This window comes from Bubalus bubalis, chromosome 7 (genome assembly GCF_019923935.1).
Source record: "Bubalus bubalis isolate 160015118507 breed Murrah chromosome 7, NDDB_SH_1, whole genome shotgun sequence".
Lineage (NCBI taxonomy): Eukaryota > Metazoa > Chordata > Mammalia > Artiodactyla > Bovidae > Bubalus > Bubalus bubalis.
In genome coordinates, this window is record NC_059163.1 from 31,911,616 (window position 1) to 31,933,631 (window position 22,016).

General features: G+C 34.8%; 1 protein-coding gene across 15 annotated transcripts; it reads right to left on the bottom strand.

The window, feature by feature from the left end:
- Nucleotides 1-231: 231 nt before the first annotated feature.
- LOC102395699 (alpha-S2-casein-like) lies at nt 232-19,007 on the bottom strand. Of its 15 annotated transcripts, none has more exons than XM_044945489.1 (18): nt 18,878-18,983; nt 16,649-16,711; nt 14,828-14,854; nt 14,017-14,070; nt 13,887-13,928; nt 13,476-13,502; nt 12,654-12,680; nt 12,187-12,213; nt 11,121-11,144; nt 10,980-11,024; nt 10,597-10,719; nt 10,048-10,074; nt 8,768-8,794; nt 7,038-7,061; nt 6,902-6,946; nt 5,693-5,812; nt 4,891-4,935; nt 232-498 (listed from the first exon to the last, which is right to left on the bottom strand). In XM_044945489.1, the coding sequence occupies exons 2-17, from the start codon at nt 16,697-16,699 to the stop codon at nt 4,924-4,926; spliced, it is 702 nt and encodes a 233-aa protein (XP_044801424.1). In that variant the 5' UTR covers nt 16,700-16,711; nt 18,878-18,983; the 3' UTR covers nt 232-498; nt 4,891-4,923.
- Nucleotides 19,008-22,016: the final 3,009 nt, after the last annotated feature.

Genomic DNA, 22,016 nt, shown 5'->3' on the forward strand with positions numbered 1-22,016 from the left:
GCAATTCAGGAGACCAGGGTTTAATCCCTGGGTCAGAAAGATCCCCTGGAGAAGGAAATGGTTACCTACTCCGGTATTCTTGCCTGGGAAATCCCATGGACAGAGGAGCCTGGTGGGTCATGGGGTTGCAAAGAGTTGAACATGACTTAGCAACTAAACAACAAACAATATTATAATCCACAGCCTCATGGGCCAGTATGACGATGGAAATGATGATTACACACCAAAGAATGCACTTGAAATTTTATTTTCAGAGGGAAAGAAAAATATTTCTATAACTCAGAAAGAGTAGGGAAAGGATTTTAAATAATCATCAGCTAAGTTTGTATGAAACCACCATATAAACCCAGTATATTCAATATAAACTAACAGGGAGAGTATAAATAATTCAGGAAATACTCTGCGATTTGTCTTATTGATGTGCCACTCCAAACATTCTGGTTGTATGAGGAAAAGTGGTAGATGTGAAACTGTAGAAGATAGATTTTCCAGTCCAACCTGAAAAGGAAAACAGAATACTACATTACCTATCAATCTATATTCAAGAAATAATGTATGTCTGTATACAGAACCCACACATACTCATCCATACTAGTTTAGCAGAATGTTATTATTTTTTTTAAACTTTAAAATTTATTTTGTATTGGGATATATTTGATTAACAATGTTGTGGTAGTTTCAAGTGAACAACAAAGGGATTCAGCCATGCATATACATGTATCCAAAATGCTATTATTTGTAACTATTATTAATATTTTCTAGTGTTCAACATGATAACCTAGCACATGGTAGGATTTTAATAACTATTTGTGAAATAATTTAATGTATGAGTGAAAACTGATAGCCAGTTTCTTTAATCCAAAAAATAAAAGTAGTATTAATATTTATATTTATTTATAAAGTGGAAATATTTACACTTCAGCAACTTTGAAGGAACATTTAATTATTCTTATTTTCTAAATAATTTATTAAACATAAAATGTTATTGCTTCCTGCACCTAAAACCTTTTAACCTAATTGAAATCTAGATTTTAATAAAACAAAATCATTATGCAAAATGACAATGGGCTGATACGTTAAGAAATTGCTTAAAATCATTAAATTCTTTAAAACTGACTTGCAATTTTGGTTTCTGTTTCTTTTGTCATTTTTCTATCAGTTTGATACCTTTTTTTTTTCCTTTGCCATTGCTTTGCTTAGCCTATTTCTAATTATCTGAAAGGACTTACTTTAGGACTTACGTTTGGTGCATCACTGGATCTTTTTGTACTACCACATATTTCTGATGTCTCTAACTTACATCTGGCACCTTGCATTGCATTTCTGTGACTTTGTCTAGAATAGAGCTTAATGAGGATAAGTTTGGTACCTTATTTTTATCTCCTTCATGTCTCTCACATTATGGAACACATGATCATTTTTTTTAAATGCAGAATAAGTATATAAATAATTATAGCAAAGTGAAAAAGGCTATTTATTAAACACAACTGAATATTCAGCTCATATTCATAATAGTTATTCTTTTTCTTCACAGAAAATTATTTTGCGAAGTAGTCTGATCCTTTTCATCATATGGAGGGAAAAAATGATATGACAAAGCAAATCAAGTTTGTGACAACATAACCTAAAGCCAAAAAAGTGTTCTAAAAAAATCCCCTAGTTGGACTTGGGTTGTAGCTTGACATCAGTAGTGGAGTGTTTGAATACTAGAATTGGAAATCTGTGTTGGATTCTTGGCTTTTCCACTTTTACATGGTGATCATGAACAAGTTATTTAATTTCCATGGGGCTCAGTTTCCTTAGGAGAAGGCAATGGCACCCCACTCCAGTACTCTAACCTGGAAAATCCCATGGACGGAGGAGCCTGGTAGGCTGCAGTCCATGGGGTTGCGAAGAGTCGGACATGACTGAGCGACTTCACTTTCACTTTTCCTTTCATGCATTGGAGAAGGAAATGGCAACCCACTCCAGTGTTCTTGCCTGGAGAATCCCAGGGATGGGGGAGCCTGGTGGGCTGCCGTTTATGGGGTCGCACAGAGTCGGACACGACTGAAGCAACTTGGCAGCAGCAGCAGCAGTTTCCTTATCTCAACGTGGCTAATAATATTGGCTATGTAGGTTTTTGTGAACATGAAATTTAATATTTCTTCAGTGATCAATGCAAAGAAATAGAGGAAAACAACAGAATGGGAAAGACTAGGGATCTCTTCAAGAAAATCAGAGATACCAAAGGAACATTTCATGCAAAGATGAGCTCAATAAAGGACAGAAATGGTATGGACCTAATAGAAGCAGAAGATATTAAGAAGAGATGGCAAGATACACAGAACAACTGAACAAAAAAGATCTTCATGACCCAGATAATCATGATGGTGTGATCACTGACCTAGAGCCAGACATCCTGGAATGTGAAGTCAAGTGGGCCTTAGGAAGCATCACTAAGAACAAAGCTAGGGGAGGTGATGCAATTCCAGTTGAGCTATTCCAAATCCTGAAAGATGATGCTGTGAAAGTGCTGCACTCAATATGCCAGCAAATTTGGAAAACTCAGCAGTGGCCACAGGACCTGAAAAGGTCAGTTTTCATTCCAATCCCAAAGAAAGGCAATGCCAAAGAATGCTCAAACTACCACACAATCGCACTCATCTCACACGCTAGTAAAGTAATGCTCAAAATTCTCCAAGCCAGGCTTCAGCAATACGTGAACCGTGAACTTCCTGATGTTCAAGCTGGTTTTAGAAAAGGCAGAGGAACCAGAGATCAAATTGCCAACATCTGCTGGATCATGGAAAAACCAAGAGAGTTCCAGAAAAACATCTGTTTCTGCTTTATTGGCTATGCCAAAGCCTTTGACTGTGTGGATCACAATAAACTGTGGAAAATTCTGAAAGAGATGGGACTACCAGACCACCTGGTCTGCCTCTTGAGAAATTTGTATGCAGGTCAGGAAGCAACAGTTAGAACTGGACATGAAACAACAGCCTGGTTCCAAATAGGAAAAGGAGTTCGTCAAGGCTGTATATTGTCACCCTGTTTATTTAACTTCTATGCAGAGTACATCATGAGAAACGCTGGACTGGAAGAGACACAAACTGGAATCAAGATTGCCGGGAGAAATATCAATAACCTCAGATATGCAGATGACACCACCCTTATGGCAGAAAGTGAAGAGGAACTCAAAAGCCTCTTGATGAAAGTGAAAGTGGAGAATGAAAAAGTTGGCTTAAAGCTCAACATTCAGAAAACAAAGATCATGGCATCCGGTCCTATCACTTCATGGGAAATAGATGGGGAAACAGTGGAAACAGTGTCAGACTTTATTTTTCTGGGTTCCAAAATCACTACAGATGGTGACTGCAGCCATAAAATTAAAAGACGCTTACTCCTTGGAAGGAAAGTTATGACCAACCTAGATAGCATATTCAAAAGTAGAGACATTACTTTGCCACCAAAGGTTCATCTAGTCAAGGCAATGGTTTTTCCTGTGGTCATGTATGGATGTGAGAGCTGGACTGTGAAGAAGGCTGAGCGCCGAAGAATTGATACTTTTGAACTGTGGTGTTGGAGAAGACTCTTGAGAGTCCCTTGGACTGCAAGGAGATCCAACCAGTCCATTCTGAAGGAGATCAGCCCTGGGATTTCTTTGGAGGGAATGATGCTCAAGCTGAAACTCCAGTACTTTGGCCACCTGATGTGAAGAGTTGACTCATTGGAAAAGACTCTGATGCTGGGAGGGATTGGGGGCAGGAGGAGAAGGGGACGCCAGAGGATGAGATGGCTGGATGGCATCACTGACTCGATGGACGTGAGTGTGAGTGAACTCCGGGAGTTGGTGATGGACAGGGAGGCCTGGTGTGATGCGATTCATGGGGTCACAAAGAGTCGGACATGACTGAGCGACTGATCTGATCTGATGTAGGTTTTTGTGAACATGAAATTTAATATAGGCAAAGGGCTTAGGATTGTGACAAGCATTGCAAGGCCAATAAATTACTACCACTGTTACTACTGGTTTCTCTGAAACCTACTTTGTCCTATTGCAGAACATATACAAAGAACAAGAAATCTTGAGTGAGACAGAATGCTGAGATTGGAGATGACTTATATACTGCAAGGACAATATCAAAGAGAAAGTTACTACACAAAAAAGCAACATTGATGTATACTTGTTTCCTTGACTGTTCATCATGGTTTTCAGGCAATGTTTAAAATGTCAAAGAGAATCACTAGGAGAAGTAGGTTTTATGTGTTTAAAAAAATAATGATTTTTTCCAGAGAAAATAATGCTTGTTTTAAACTAACTTGTGTACGAAAACTGTATTGCATATCTTTCACCAAACTGAAATTCTGGGTCTGAGCTCTAAGGTGACAAGTTAACATCCCTGTGACCATTATGCTTGTGACAATTTCCACCCAGAGCTCTTGCTTCTGACTGAATTTATCATCAGCTATAGAGAACCTTCTCTATAATTTATTTTCAAAATATTTATAAAATGCATGCAAATATACAGATCACTTACATTTGTGAATCCAGGAGGTATAAGCAAAATTTAAAATATTTCATAAACCAAGTATGACTTAAAGTTGAAGCTATATACTTCCCATGCAGCGTTAGTGGTAAGAACCTGCCTGCCAATGCAGGAGATGTAACAGACATGGGTTCGATCCCTAGATCAGGAAGATCCCTTGGAAGAGGGCATGGCAACTCACTCTAGTATTCTTGCCTGGAGAATACCATGGAAGAGGAGCCTGGTGGGCTATAGTCGATAGGATCACACAGAGTCAGGCATGACTGAAGCAATTTAACACGTATGTATATTACTTAATATTAGTCATCCTTCACACAAAAATCCCAATTATTGTTTAAATTATAAGGCTAAAGCTACTTACCATAACCAGGTAGAAGCAGTTAATTCAAGAATCTTAAAGGTACCTCTTTAAAAGAGAAAGAAATAACATGTTTTAGCTAATTGCTTATAATAACAAACAAAATGAATATTTACAACTCTGTGGAAATATTTAGAAAAAATTTTGGCACATTATATTCAAACTACAGATACTAAATTCTTATTTTCTCTAATCATGGGGAAGATATCTTTAAATGCTATATGTATATCCAATGAAGTAAATCATATTAAAAAAATCCATATAAATGAAGTGACTTGCCCCAAATCAAAAGTTCATTTATGTCAGGTCTTCTGGATTCCAATCTTATATTTTTATATTAAATTTTTGGTTCTCTAGGTTCAATTTCCTGCTCTCTCCCTTATTCCTTATGTTAAAATACATTTCCTCAGTCACATTTTTTAAAAAATGAAACAAAGGAGAAATATTAATTAGAGTTTGGTCGGGCTACTTTTTGGAATTTCAGATACTTTTGTGAAATGGAAGTAATATTTTCTATGCTGACCCACCTTCAGGAAATGCTATAGAATCAACTGAAATAAGCAAATACTTATGAAATTTAAATCCAATGCAAGCACAATGTATCATGCTAATTATTTCTGCTTATTGTAGCTCTATTCATCCTATATGATTTATAATTCAATTTCCAGCCTAGAACATTCATTTAATTTTGTTTTAGCTTTTACTTTAGAACTTAGAATTTTATTTCCATATTTCATTTCCCTATCTTATTTTTATTACAAAAGACAACTCAGTTTTAAAATTAAAAATAAAAGGGAGAACTCACCACATAGGGAATAACGTTTGTCTTAGGTTGAGTCCATGGCTTCATAGCTTTCTGATACTGATAAACAGTCTTGAGATACTGGGGCCAGGTGAATTTCTGGTAATGCTGGCTGATTTTTTTCTAGGAAAATTATAATTATTCCATTATCCCATGTGTCAGAACACCTGGACCTAACCAAATAAAGTTTTACTTGGATAAATTCTAAATGATACCAAACAGACTTAAGCAAAGTAAAGTTTATTCATATAAAATTATGTTTACTTTTATAAAATAAATGGTAGGTTTAAAAATATTCTTTGGTTATTTCAATCTCTAGTGCCAAAATGCTTAAGTGGGAAAAAAAGAAAAAAATATTTGTGTAAGAAGGAAAGGGGATAATTTCTTAACAGTGTCTTAGATTGCAGCTTCTTTTCCATACCTTGTGGAAATACCTTAGTCCTTAGAGTCATATAGAATGTGTGATTTACCTCAGTAGAATCTGCGACACTGAGCCAATTGTTAATCTCTGAGTGTCATTTATTTTATAGAAGTAAATGATAATATATTGCCTGTCACCTATTCTGTAATTCGGAGAAGGCAATGGCACCCCACTCCAGTACTTTTGCCTAGAAAATCCCATGGACGGAGGAGCCTGGTAGGCTGCAGTCCATGGGATCGCTAGAGTAGGACACGACTGAGCGACTTCACTTTCACTTTTCACTTTCATGCATTGGAGAAGGAAATGGCAACCCACTCCAGTGTTCTTGCCTGGAGAATCCCAGGGACGGGGGAGCCTGGTGGGCTGCTGTCTATGGGGTCACATAGAGTTGGACTTGACTGAAGTGATTTAGCAGCAGCAGCAGCATTCTGTAATTAAATATCCCTCTCCTCTGTGTTCTATTTTGAACCATTTATGTGGGTATAACTATAGATTATTATAGAGATTAAACACAGTGGTATCTGTCTTTAGGATAATTTCCTATTTTTACAAAATGAAAAGTCAGTGAGTTTTTAGAATGACTGGTGGATACGTGGCAATAGTACAGCTGGTACAATGGGAGAATGTTTTTGCAATAGTTTTCATAAAGTATAAGGAAGACTTATAGAAATTAGAATTTGTTTAAAAAAATGTGAGTTTTTTTGTTTTGCTTTGTTGTTGTTGAGAGGATTGTGGTTCAGTGGTGTCCAAGCTGAATCTTAGTGTGCTCAAATGTTTGTGTAAAAATTTACCAGAAAATTTAGGCGATTCTTATCTTCTTCAGTCAGTTTAGTTTTCTGTTAATAATAAAAATAAACTGCAATAAATACAAAAGCAAATATTATAGGATAGCATGTAATTAATTTTTTTTGAAGAGAAATTACTTACCTTAGTGATTACTTCTGTTGATTCCTTATGGAAAAAAAAAAAAGAAAATCAGCTTTACTTGAATAGCCCACCAGTAATTTTGTCTGCATCATTACAGTAGAGAACTAGAGCTAATTATTTTTAACAATTCAAGGCTAAATCACTGCTATCAAGTAACAAAGTGCTATTTTATAGAAATTTATTATGAATTTAATGAGTTTGAATATGCATTATCAGAGCATTCTCTGTGTCCATATGACAACTGACTGACTGAAAGTATGTTTTGAGTTTCCATTTACGTATATTTTTCATATAATGTCAAATTCTCATCGAGTATAGCAGATGCAAAGCAAGGGAGTAGAGGAGAGAGGGAGAGAAAGAGGGAAAACTAAAACAAAGCAGGCTCTTGAGGTATGTAGCAGAGCTTGCATATCCTTTCTGGGAAGACCATTGTTTTTTTAATGGCTGTGCCTCCCTGCGTGCTAAGTCACTTCAGTCCTATGTGACTCTTTGCAACTCTATGGACTATAGCCTGCCAGACTCCTCTGTCCATGGGATACTCCAGGCAAGAATACTGGAATGGGTTGCCATGCCCTTCTTCAGTCAATCTTCTCAACCCAGTGATCAAATCTGTGTTTCTTGTCTCCTGCATTGGCAGGCTGGTTCTTTAGCACTAGCGCCATCTGGGAAGCCCTTTTTAATGAGTATGGACCCCCAAATTGAAAGAAAAGATAAGGCATGCTCCTAAAGCTCTCAATGAGGTTGATGTTGGACTGTGCCTCAGGCCATAAGACTGTGGGCCACAATCCATGTTTCATCCTCTCCTGGGATGTCTTCCCATTGCGTTTTTCCACTAGACTCATTCTAACACAGCAAGTGTTTTTGTAACTGTGATTTACACAACCCTTAACCCAATCCAGTATTCAAGCCCCTAAACAACCAGAGAGATTCAGGGTAGAACTATGGTGAAGGCAGTTGACAGGATGTTTATTTGGCATTGGCTTATTTGAAAAATGCCTGTTATCAATGAATCAGGGTCCAGCTGAACATTGTCAATAGCATGGCTAGAACAGCTACTCAACCCTTTGGATATACTGCCTTTCAGATCTCTAAAATGACTCTGAATCTGTGTATTTTTCTTACATGTGTTTTTCTTTATTTTATTAGCTATTTTGATGTGGTTCTGTTAAAAAATTAAGTATTAGCAAATACCTAATGTGCTTAAAATAATTAACAGCAGAAAAGTGCAACAAACTAGTTGGTTGTTTATTTTAAAAGTATATATTTTCTCACTGGATGAACTATTAGAAGATTTTGGGAGAAATAAAAAAATAGTCAAAATTTGGGGACCAAGAAATTGAATTTTTAGCAGTATAATTTTAACATTTGTGGAGTTTTAGTTCTTTCTCATTTTACAAAAAGAATAATAGTATAATAGGTAAAAAAGAATTGAAGTAAAATATCTAGTTCAAAAATAGTAAAAATTTGATTAAAAAAAGAAAGAAGCAGTGGAAATAATATAAAACTTTTGTGATATAGAAAAGTCTTGTTCACATGGAAGGCCTTAATTGAAAGAATTCAAGACAATTGAGAGGAACAGAGTTAAGTGCTGGAGAAAAATAATATTTTTAAATAACTTACAAATATAACTCTATTTTATTAAAAGCAGAATGTTTCAGATAAGCCTAATTATTGATATTAGATTTTGAAAATATTAATTAAAATAGCTTCATATAGAAATAATATCTTACCATGTCAACGGTCTTCTTTGAATTTTCCTTAAAAAATAAAAGAATTAGACATTTAATTCCCACTGTATTGTCTATACATAATTTCCTTTTGACTATATTTAGAAAAACTCCTCTTTTATAAAGAATAATTCAATTTATTTTTATTGCTTTGTAAATCACTGTTGTATCCCAAGAGTCTAACATAATGTAAAGGGCATAATGCTGGCTAAATGCATATTTCTTAAGTGAATGATGAATGACATACCTCATCAATGAATCAATAAATATGTAAATACATTTTATCTGACTGGTATGCATAACCACATTGTCTCCTGATTATATTTATGCAAATAAATAATATTTTATAACTAACAACATAAAAAGTAATTTCTTAACTGTATTTAATGTAAGTGGTTTTGACTTGCTTCCTGAGAGGAGTTGGCAGATACCTTAAGAAAAAATTGAAATGATACATTTTAGTCTTACTTATGAAATTTCGGAAAAGGCGATGGCACCCCACTCCAGTGCTCTTGCCTGGAAAATCCCATGGACGGAGGGGCCTGGTGGGCTACAGTCCATGGCGTCGCTAGGAGTCAGACACAACTGAGCGACTTCACTTTCACTTTTCACTTTCATGCATTGGAGAAGGAAATGGCAACCCACTCCAGTGTTCTTGCCTGGAGAATCCCGGGGACAGGGGAGCCTGGTGGGCTGCTGTCTCTGGGGTCGCACAGAGTCAGACATGACTGAAGTGACTTAGCAGCATGAAATTTTTATTTCTCTTTTCTCAAATATTTTATTCATTATGAAGTAGGAATAAAACTAGGCAATTTCTTGTGTGATGTGAAAATGTGTTTAATTATGTGTGATGTGCAGGAAGACACTTGGATAACAGCAATTTATATGGATCTGAATTAATTTGAGTTCTTATTTCAGAATAATACATTGGATTTCTCCCACTCTGTTTCTAAAATTTAAGATCTATACCAGGTCTCATGGTGTGATAGCAATATTAAAAGTGAGTTATAAAAAGAGAAGTAGTAACAGCATTTTGACAAAGTATACTAGCACAGATCCAATCTTTGTATCCTTCAATGTGTACATTTTTGTTCTGCTTTCCCCAGATTTTTCTTAGGGATCTAAAGTTCCAGTTTTTCAATTGGAAAGATTTTTTCAATTTTTATGTAAATCCAGATTTATTGCTTAAGCAACTACATCAAAGACTGTCTAGTACAGTGTATAATAAGTCAATAATATCATACTAGTTATCAGATTATTGCCTTTGTAGGTAAATGCCTTACCTCACTGGTGGAGAGCTGTTCTCTGTTCTATAACCAAAAAAAAAAAAAAAAAAAGGACCATGAAAACTTTCATTATTTATTCCTCATATGAGAAAACATTCCTTAAGACAGACTGTTTTATGAAAGAAAATGGTAGAACCTGGAACCTAGGTAAATTACTTCACTTCTTTATATTTTCTTAACAAGCAATCTTTTTGTTACATGAAATTAATGATTACTATCTCCTCTTAGAGAATTGTTTGAGAAGCCAAGCAAAATGATATAGAAGCATACTCTTAAGACAGGTATGTTCAATTTAAATTAAATTACTTATTTGTCACTATGGTTGCTATTGTTATTTGTTACTATACTTGAGCTATATTTTGTTTGTGATTTAATTTCTGGACTACAAGATTTTTACAGTTATTCTACTTTCTAAGTTAAAACTTGTCTCTTTGGGACATTTTATCTTTAGACATTTTACAAATCTTTATCCTGAACTCATCCCTCACCAAAAACAAAAAGAAATACAAATAAACAAGAAACAACATATAAAAAAGCAGCACTCACCAGAGTGGGAGTAATGGGAACAGCATTTCTCTTAACCTGATCCCATGGGTTCAAAACAATTGGACCTTGATACAGATACTGGAGATACTGGGGGAACTTCTGATAAAACTGATTGATTTCATTCTAAAGAGAAAGAAAATTATCAATATTTACTCCAGTATTGAATCTTCTCTATGTGTCAAAAGTAGATTATAGAAGAACCAAGTTTCTTAGAACTTTATTTAATTAGATAATTTATACAACATGGCAAATTTACCTAACAAGGGTTGTTTAGTAACATAAAATTTTCTGTAAGTGGGATGAATAGTTATGTGAACACTGGAGAAGAAGCAGTGGTTACGATGACTGTTTACTTGAAGTTATAATTTGTATGAGAAATTTACCAGTGCTTTCTGGTAGTGCTTATCGTCCACAGTAATCTTAACTTCCTGTTAAGAAAACAAAACACTTGTTATAAAAATTTATAAAATGAAAACAAAGCTGGGCTATATGAATTTCATTTTATTTGAATGAAAATTAGTTACCTCTGTGGCAACTTCAGCAGATTCCTTCGGGGGAAGAAAGGAGGATTAACTTAACTTGCATGATTTAGTCTTAGTATTGTTCTAGAGTAGAAAGGTCAATTCATTAAGTATATTTAGAATCCAAGCTACTACTACTGAGAAATTACAGTATTTATTCAGTTCAGTTCAGTTCAGTAGCTCAGTCGGGTCCGACTCTTTGCGACCCCATGAATCGCAGCACGCCAGGCCTCCCTGTCTATCACCAACTCCCGGAGTTTACCCAAACTCATGTCCATCGAATCGGTGATGCCATCCAGCCATCTCATCCTCTGTCGTCCCCTTCTCCTCCTGCCCCCAGTCCCTCCCAGTATCAGGGTCTTTCCCAATGAGTCAAGTCTTCGCATGAGGTGGCCAAAATATTGGAGTTACAGTGTTTATTAGAGATTCAATAAATTGAAAATTCAGAGTCCTCAGTTTCAAAGTAATAACATGTGACTGAAAACATGTTTAATTTTAAAGTTTTCATCAATTCTACATTATTCATTCAATATCAAATGCTTAAGGAGTGTAGACAGGTGACAAACAAGGTTACAAAGTTGGCCTAGTGAGATGTTGCAAACTGAATCCAGCATACCCTTTCTAGATGACACATTGGTATTTGTAGGAGGCCATTGGCTCTCCATTCCAGACAGACCCGTGGCCTAGAGCAACAGTAAAGCAGGCTTCCTAGATGTTAAGTAGGAAGTCTTCAGGCTGTGCCTCAAGGCTCTGAGCCAAGGCTATGGTTCTCCCTTTCCCCGACACCTTTCCCCATTGTGCTCATTGCTTGGCTATTTCTATCAATACCAGAGCATGTCTTTACTTCTTTCCTTTGGCATCAGATATTTGATATCTCTGTGAAAGAACACCCATGTACACCAGGGTGTAGACAGTCACTTTCCAGTCTCCCCACTATGACATTAAGTTTGGGTAAATGATTTCTCCATTGCTCACCCTATTTGTGATGTTAACAACAAATTACTACACACTACTGAAAATCTATTTTGGATGAACTTGCTATTCAATGTTAAAAGAAAAGGTCTCTTACCTCACTAGATGAGCCGATAGAATATTCCTTGAAAAAAATAATATATGCAATATAAATCTGGTTACCAGAAGAAATGCAAACATTATTCTTTGCATGTTAATGTTTACTTGGGATATGTCTCTTATTACAAACATGATCATCAGTATGATAAGTTAAAAGGATTGAAATAAAAGCAATGCAACCAGGCTTCTTGGCCGCTTGTTTTTAATCACCTTTAGCAAATAAGTGGAAGAGATAAAAATGATCATATATTTAAATGTAAGTGGCTCAAGAGAATACACAGTGATTTAGGTGGACATTACTCAAGTGGACAGGGAAAAACTGTCATTTTGAAGCAACTTATAAATCATTTTCCAGTTTACTAAAAAAGGAAATTTAAACATGTTCCCATATGCCATTACTAATTTTAGAATATTACATATTGGTAATATGAACAAAAAATGTTCAAATGTATAAAAATTTCTCACCTCTTCATTTGCATTCCTTATAACTTCCTTAAAGAGAGAAGAAAAATAATTAGATGTATTTCCCCACAGCATTGCTATGCTATTTTCTCCTGAATATAAAAGGAAAAATGTCTCTCTCATTAAGAGATGCATTAGACTGGATTCGGTTTCATTGTATGAGTTTTGTATAAGTTATAAAAGAATTTCCTATTTGATGACAGTGGTATTTATTTTTGTTTACTGTGTTTATTGTTGTATCCCCAGCGAGTCTCATAATTATTATTGTATTCCTACAGACTAAGATAATGTTGGGGACATAGTTCTGGTTGAATAAAAGATTTGTCAAGTGAATGAATGAATATACAAGATAACTTTAGGCAAGGCATGGATAGGTTTTTCTTTCTCATTTTAATAGTCATTTCTTATTGTATATTAGGAAAAATACATCACTAGGCCAACTGACATGCTTTAGGAAGCAAATATATATTGTTTCTATAATAAATTGATTGAGTCTGTTTTAAAAAAATATTGCAACAGAAAAAGAATTTTAAAAAAGGATAAAATAAGTTTGATACTGAAAAACACTAAAAGATAAGTTCTTTATTCTTCATAGATTCTGGGAATCAAATGTGTTAGTTGATTCATGCAAAGATATATTTTCTTCATTTAATTTAGTCATAGAATTGAGAAGACTAATTTTGGTCTCATTGTTTAAAGATAATCTTGGTTTTCAAGTTTGATTGATTTGAAATATATTTTCCAAATAGAGGTTAATTTCAGTGTAGTTAAAATACTATAATATTTTACTTCACATTATGCTACAGATGTGAAATCAGTGTATACCTTGCAGAATGTGGAGCAAAGGTTCTCCTAAAAGAAAACAAAGCCAAAAGGATATAACATTTATTGAAATGTAGTGTAATATTCTTGAGCATACAGTTATAGCAAAGAAAATATGATTTTGTGAACAAAAGAGTACAGAATTAAGGAAGAAAAGTAAAGATGATGAATCTTTAACAAGAAATTCTTTCAAAGATATTCTGCTTTAACATTGTGGCTCAAAAATGGCTCTCAAATCTTTTCCCAGAACTCCTTTCATTAGTAGATAGCATTTAAACAAAACAATGAAAACATCACCATTTTCACAATCACAATCATAATTCTCTTTTTGACTGAATGAGAAAGAGATCGATGTTTGATAGAAAAGCTGTTTCATCAGTGAAAGATTAATAGTCTAAAGTAATCCAACTTTACCTTGCTGGGATGAATGGCCATATTCTTTTCCTGCTTATATGTCTACAAAATAAATAAATTTATTTTATAACTTTAATTAAATAAAGAAAGTTAAAATATATTATATTTGACTTGAGAATTTGGTACTTACTTCCTGGGAGATGATAGATTCCTTAGAAAAAGAAAGACAACATGACTCATTTACCTAAATTGAATTCATATTAGCTTAATAATATATCGATCTACACCCATTATCTATGGAGGAGATAACATATTAGTCTTTTCCTGAATTACCGAACAAAATTAACTGATGTTTCACTCCCTCTACATAACTATTAAATTTCATATACCTAACTCATTTTGCATTGTGCTTTGGGTTATGAATATCTGAATCAAAAACTTTACCAAGTATCTTCCACAGGGAAGAAAGAATAGGTTTTCTATTTCCTCTGTACAATTTTCAGTGTTTTTTTCATATTATTATTATCACATTTTTTTTCTGTCTTTTTAAGAGAGATTAAACACATCACCGGAAAACAAGAAAATGCTTAGGTAACACTGGAGGTGACGGTGGGAACCTGTTATGTACCTGTAGCTGGGAAGTCATTTAGGAAGTAGCATGGAATATGGCTCCGGAAGAGCTTTAGTCCTTTTTGCAGAAACATAGAATGGATCCCTGTCACTGTACTCCCAAAATATTCATCATGACTTGTGAGCATACCTCATTAATACTGAGACAACTTCAGAAAAAAATGTACTAATCTAATCTTGGTGATTTGAATGTGAAGATTTTTGGGTTTTATTCCTCTCTATATACCTTTTCGTTATGGTTGCACTTCCAATTTTCTCTAATTCTACAGTTCTAGATTCACTGGAGAAAAATTATTTTAAAGACAACAGTTTAGGTCATATTCTGTTTTTACTAACTGATAAGATTTTCCATTGATACTAAAGTATCTTACCTCACTGGAGGAGACATGTTCCATCGTCTATAAACAAAAGCAAATACAGTTCTCAGTTTTATGGTAGATTTAAAATGCCAAGGTATCTCACTATTTTGTTTTATCATTATTCCTGTTTGTTTTGATGGCAAGAGACTTTTAGGAATTTGTTTCTGGAAATGCATGATGTTTAGTTGAATTTTTTCATTATTATTATAATATTATATCCTATAATATTACCAGCAAATCATTTTGTATGTCAAACAAATCCTTTTTATAGCTTAATGTAGTTCTTGCTTTTAGGAAGTGTTGGGTTCTTAGTTTACCCTATCACAGTTTAAAATATAATTTATGTGCACATGAGCTACAGAATCTTAAAATATTTATAATACCATGATATTTTGTTTTATTTAGCTTTTGTTAATTGCTAGATTTAGTTACTCTTAAGGGAAAGATTGAGGACAATTACTGATTTACAGAGAAGAGTAATTAAGACTAGGAGATTATAAATAAGAAACAATGAAACTTGGTGTAAAATTGACCACTGAAGGTTATTTTATCTTATATTCATCTAACAGGAATTCTTACTGTAGCTAAGCTCTTGGCTTGGCTTTAGAGACTAAGAAACTTTTCAAGATTGATGTGTGAGGTGTGGAAATGGAAAGAAAGCAAAGAACTCTGGTCACCCTGATGATACGGTACATCTGAAAAGTGAAAGTGAATGAAAGCATCTGACTCTGCGACCCTCTGGACTGTGTAGTCCATGGAATTCTTCAGGTCAGAATACTGGAGTGATTAGTCTTGGGGATCTTCCCAACCCTGGTATTGAACCCAGGTCTCCAGCATTGCAGGCAGATTCTTTAGCAACTGAGCCACAAGAAAAGCCCAGTCTGAACTGAGTGAGAACTGGGCATGGGAGAGGTGTTGGCAGCACAGGCTGCAGGGTAAGGGAAGAAGCCCAGTTGCTCCTGAGGGAGCTAACAGATTACAAGCCTGTATCTTCAAAGCGCTTCATGTGAAGCATCTAGTCCTTCTTTATCATTGTATGATATGAATATTTCTGTAACATTCTCACTAGAAGATGTTGCTTTGAGAAATGAAGGGTTGACTTTGCATTAGGTTATCTGGCAAGTCAAAGTTGTTGCTATTTAGTCTCTCAGTTGTGTTTGACTCTTTGCAACTCACGGCCTGTAGCCTGCCAAGCTCTTCTGTTCAAGGATTTCTCCAGGCAAGAATACTGGAGTTGGTTGCCATTTCCTTCTCCATGGGATCTTCCTGACCCAGGGATGGAACTGGAGTCTCCTGCATTGCAGGTGGATTCTTTACCACTGAGCCACCTGGGAAGCCCAACTCCTAAAGTTAGCACTATTCAACACATCCCTGTTTCCTATCAAAGGATCATTGTTGCTGAGCTACTGGAGTCAAGAATGATGAAATTCTGACATATGCTTGAGATGGTTTGGGAATCTACATTTTCTCTGTGACTCTCCTGAACTTTAAAAGAAGTCCTTGTTATGGTTTCATGTTTCTTACTTTTAAGAAGTGATTCTTGAAGTGAAAATATTTCCCCAATAAATTCAAATGTTTACAGAAGAAAGTGTACTTTTTAACTTCGAACTAAAAATCTTTCCAATCCTAGAAGGAGAACACTTTAGAAGTGGTATTTTTGTCCATCTTCATAACTTACATAAGGCAGGGCCAAGGCCATCTTTGATTATAGGTTTCAAAGTTTATACACTTCCTCTATAGTCCCTGCTGTCTACCCCTGACATTATCCTCATAAACAATTTAATATTCTTATATTTACATAATATATTCTCATCTGTATCTTATTATACTTACATGCTTTGCAAGGGCAACAGCCAAAAGGCAGGTAAAAATGAAGAACTTCATGTTTACTTGGTCCTGTGAGATAGACAATAAGCTAATTAATAACAGTTTTACTCTCCTTATAATCACACATTTCCTCATTAATTATGTATTAAATTATCTTCAGATAATTAGAAAAGGGCAATGAAGACTGATAAAAGTAGATTCATTGAGAAACACATGGATTTGAATATGATGAGTTCTTTACAAGAAGAAATTAACACAACAAAATGTAAAACCTGGAGAAGGAAATGTAAAATCTTAATTTCTAAATTGTGGAGGCTCATTTGGGCATACCAAATTAGTGGCATAATTGACCCTATGTATAAATAGCTAAATTATTTATTAATTTACCCACTTATTCAATGACTACTTGCTATGTCAGGTACTATTCCAGACATAAAGATACAGTGATGAAAAATAATGATGTTTATACTAACATGCCATATTTTTTTTTACAATTCTTCTTAAATCTTATGGAGAATCATATCAGAAATGCAAAAAAAAACCAGAAATCTTTTTAAAATCAGATTTCAGGTGAGCCAAAACATGGAGCCTGCCTCCCTCATAAGGGGAAGAATTGGCAGGTGAAAATAACACTGTGCTGGGGACAAGAAGCCTGCTGATCCCAGCTTAGCCTGGGACAGGCTTCTGAACCTTGAGCAAGTCACTGAACATCACTGAACCTGACGGAATAACCACCAAACAAGACTTTTAACTAAGAAGATTTGATTTCTAAGATCCCCTCCAGCTCAATCTCTAATACTATGACCACATATAAGTCCCCAAGGTTTGCTGACTACATATCAATGCAACTTTTCCAGTGCATAAACAAAGAACTGAAAAGTGAAATAAAGTTATTCTAGTGACTTTTTGACATATAATAGTGTTTTACTCTGTAGATCTACAAATTTGAAATCAATTATTTTTAAACGGCAAGATTTTATTTGACTCAAAATTGTTAAATTTGCTGATGATCTTTGCCTGTGCAAATTTAGAGAATGCATATGCATGGGAATTATTCTCTGTCTTAAGAGATGCACGATACTGGATGCTTGGGGCTGGTGCACTGGGAAGACCCAGAGGGAGGGTATAGGGAGGGAGGAGGGAGGAGGGTTCAGGATGGGGAGCACGGGTATACCTGTGGCGGATTCATTTCCATGTTTGGCAAAACTAATACAATATTGTAAAGTTTAAAAATAAAATAAAATTAAATTAAAAAAAGATTAGCATTGCCTGCTTTTGTTATTAATTTATCATTCCTACTAAAGAATCCCAGATATTCTTGTTTTCTTTTACAGGATAATGCACATGACATTCACTTTATAAGCATTTCATAATGACAATGTATTAAAATATAATAAATATATTAAATTTTATAATTTAAATGTTTGAAATAAGTTCATTATATATAGCCACTTACCTCAATTTTACTTAAGATATTTTATTTTCCATGGATGAAAGAAACTGGAGCATGGACAAATATTAACTAAGAATTAAAGAAATGCCTTTATCGTGTTGATAAATGAGAACCATAGAAATAGTGGTAGTTGTGAAGCATCTGCTATTGCCAGACATTGTACTAGGTATGTTGTAAATTCTTTCTCTAGTCTGTGGAACAATTTTGTTAGGTACACGTGTCTGATTAACAGATGAAGAAAGTGATCCAGGAGGTCACACATCTAATGTGCAGCACCCTGGATTTTCAAAAACCTCATTATGATTAGCTCATCCTTAAAATAAGATTGTGGCATTTCATCATAAGATAGAGCAGTATAACAATTTCTAGCATCTGGATGTTAATTTTTTTAAGAAGCACTTAAAAGGAGATAAATCAGTAGCTATGTTAGCTATCAAACAATTTCTCAAAGAATCTTAAGGTACACTGACATTAGGGAGGAGGGAGGAGGGTTCAGGATGGGGAACACATGTATACCTGTGGCAGATTCATTTTGATATTTGGCAAAACTAATACAGTTATGTAAAGTTTAAAATTAAAATAAAATTAAAAAAAAAGAACTTTAAAATTTGAATATAAAAAAAAATAAAAAAAATAAAATAAAGGAAGGAAACCTTAAGCCAAATAAATTGAAAATAAATATCATTTTTCTCTAAAAAAAAAATACTTTTTGGAACAATGCTATTAGGTTTTACAATATTACAAGGTACATAGAATAACAAAAAGATAAATGAAAACATTACCTCGTTTCCTAAAAGGAAGACAAGTAGTCCAGGCAATGGAATATCTCTGATGGATTGGCACAACACTATTTATACCTTGTTCCTCCATAATATGGTAATTCTGTGGTTTGAAATACCTGAACAGAATTTGAATTCTAAGAAGTCATGATGATTAGAATTGCTTTTCTATCGAATTTTTGTACCCCATATTCCTTGGAATGCTTCTACTCAGTTTGATTTAGAACATGATACTAGGTAATGTGGGGTTTATAATATGTCATGATTATCTATATTTCATGTTTGTGTAGCTCAGCTCTTCCACATTTTAATACTAGTTATGAGGCTCAGCATAAGGCTTTTTTTGTTTATTTTTTGCCTAGATGTACCGCAGAACCTCTTCTAGTCAGGACCATTTTAAATAAGCATCTAAAATTGTATTTTGGATATGTTAATTAAAATTTCATTAATAAGTGAAAAATACATTCTTCCTATTCACTGCTTATCATTTGCCAACTCTAAAAATAGGGTTAGCCAAATGCAAGTCTATGTAATACACTGGGAAACTCAGCTCTCCTACTAGCTAGCAGTAACTTTTATAAGTATTTACTTTTTTAACTTTTCTCATTAGTTTCAGAATCTGTCAAATAATAATATCTATATTTAATCCAATTTATAATATTGTCTTAAGTCTTAAGTAAAGTCGTTCAGTCATGTCCGACTCTTGACTATACAGTCCATGAATTCTCCAGGCTAGAATACTGGAATGGGTAACCTTTCCCTTCAGGGTTTCTTCCCAACCCAGGGATCAAATCCAGGTCTCCCGCATTGCAGGCAGATTCTTTACCCGCTGAGCCACCAGGAAAGCCAATATTAAAATAATTAGAAATAATTTATATAAAGTGAGTTGGTAACTACATGCTACCTACATTTTTTCTGTGCCAGTTTATCTTCCATTGCTTAGATAATTATCAACAGCTTTCTAATACATCTTGTAACCTCTCATCTTTTCTCTCCAAAATGCATTTTTCATTAACTTCCTCAAAAATATTTTCTTTCTAAAATCAATGTAACAATCAATTTTCCTGAATCAAGATATTTCTGAGGTTTTGTATTCTGTCCAGGGTAATGTTCAAGATATTTACCATAGAATTCAAGGTCATTCAAAATCTTTTCAGGAATTTTTTCTGCCCTCATTTCTCGACATGTCATATTCCACAATCTTTCCAGGGCACCATGAAATGTCCATGATCATTCTGACTGGAAATGCCTTTCTATCACATTATCTACTTTGTAAATGCCAATCTGTTCCTAAATATTTGGTTGAGATTTGAACCATCTGTGAAAAGGTCTCCCAAATCTTCAACATACTTTAACTTTTTAATAAATGTGACAAATGAAATAGTTGAACAGATACTGAAGTTGGAAATGTAGTTAAGATTGTTTTCTTTATTTTGTGAGTAATTCTTGAGTACATGCCAGGAATTTTCTAAGCATCTAGGAGAAAGCCATAAACAAATGAAAAATCTCTGCTTTCAAGGAGCTTATATTTCAACTGGCTGAGAGAGATGATTCCATGACAAATAACACATCATTGGTTTTATCATCATGCATGGTAAGGGGAAAATTGGAGAAAGAGTACAGGAAGTATTAATAGGGATGAGGTGGTCACTCTTAGATAGTGTGACCAAGGAATGTCTCCATGAGCAAAACAGCAAAAACTTGAAGGAAGTAAACATTTTACTGTAGATCGTTCAGGAAGAACACATCTGCAAAGGCCCTGATTTGAGTAAGCTTGGCAAATTTCAAAAATATTGGATAAAGCAACATGGCTGAAAAATAGTAAATTTAGTTGAAACAAAATCAGAGGGGAAAATGGGACCCAAAATGCAAGGTTCTTCAATATTGAAAGGATTTTAAGAAAACTGTTACACTGATTGGAAGATGTTGTCAAGTAGAAGACAATTTGGGATTATCTACTAAAAGTAGACTGAAGGGGCAAGAGAAGAAATATGATCACTTTGGAGCCTACTGTAATAATATAGGCATGTGATTATGTCAGCAGATGGAATAGTGAGAAATGGTAGCATTCTAGATATACTTTGAAACTTAGAGAATGTAGAATTTAATAGATTAAAGGTGAGGTGTGAGAGAAAGGAAAAGGTTAATAATTACTCCAGATTTTTGGCTTGATCATCTAGAATAATGTAGTTACTACTTACTGCTATGGCAGATGTTGAGGGAGGATATGGTTTGTGGGAAAACCATTAGAAGCTTAGTGTTTGTTTTTTTTTTTTCTCCCTTAATTAATTAATTTTTTTTATTTAAAAAATTTTCCTTTATATTGGAGTTACAATGAGGAGCCTGGTAGGCTACAGTTCATGGGGTCGCGAAGAGTCAGACACGACTGAGCAACTTCACTTTCACTTTTCACTTTCATGCACTGGAGAAGGAAATGGCAACCCACTCCAGTATTCTTGCCTGGAGAATCCCCAGGACGGGAGCCTGGTGGGCCGCTGTCTATGGGGTCGCACAGAGTTGGACACGACTGACGTGACTTAGCAGCAGCATACTTTTAGAAGCTTAGTTTTAGAAATGTTAAATTTGAAGTTCCAACTAGAAATTTAGGTTGAACTATAAACAGTATACAACAATACAAAATTATCTAGTGGGATTGATTTCTTTAATCATTGAAGAATGATTAAAGAACAGACAACAAAGATCTTACTATCATGATTTCAGTATTTTCTAATGCTACTGATTACATTACTTTGTCAACAAAGGTCTGTCTAGTCATGGCTATGGTTTTTCCACTAGTCATGTATGGATGTGAGAGTTGGACTATAAAGAAAGCTGAGCACTGAAGAATTGATGCTTTTGAACTGTGGTGTTGGAGAAGACTCTTGAGAGTCCCTTGGACTGCAAGGAGATCCAACCAGTGCATCCTAAAGGAGATCAGTCCTGGGTGTTCATTGGAAGGACTGGTGTTGAAGCTGAAACTCCAATACTTTGGCCACCTGATGTGAGGAGCTGACTCATTTGAAAAGACCCTGATGCTGGGAAAGATTGAGGGCAGGAGGAGAAGGGGACGACAGAGGATGAGATGGTTGGATGGCATCACTGACTCGATGGACATGAGTTTGGGTAAACTACGGGAGTTGGT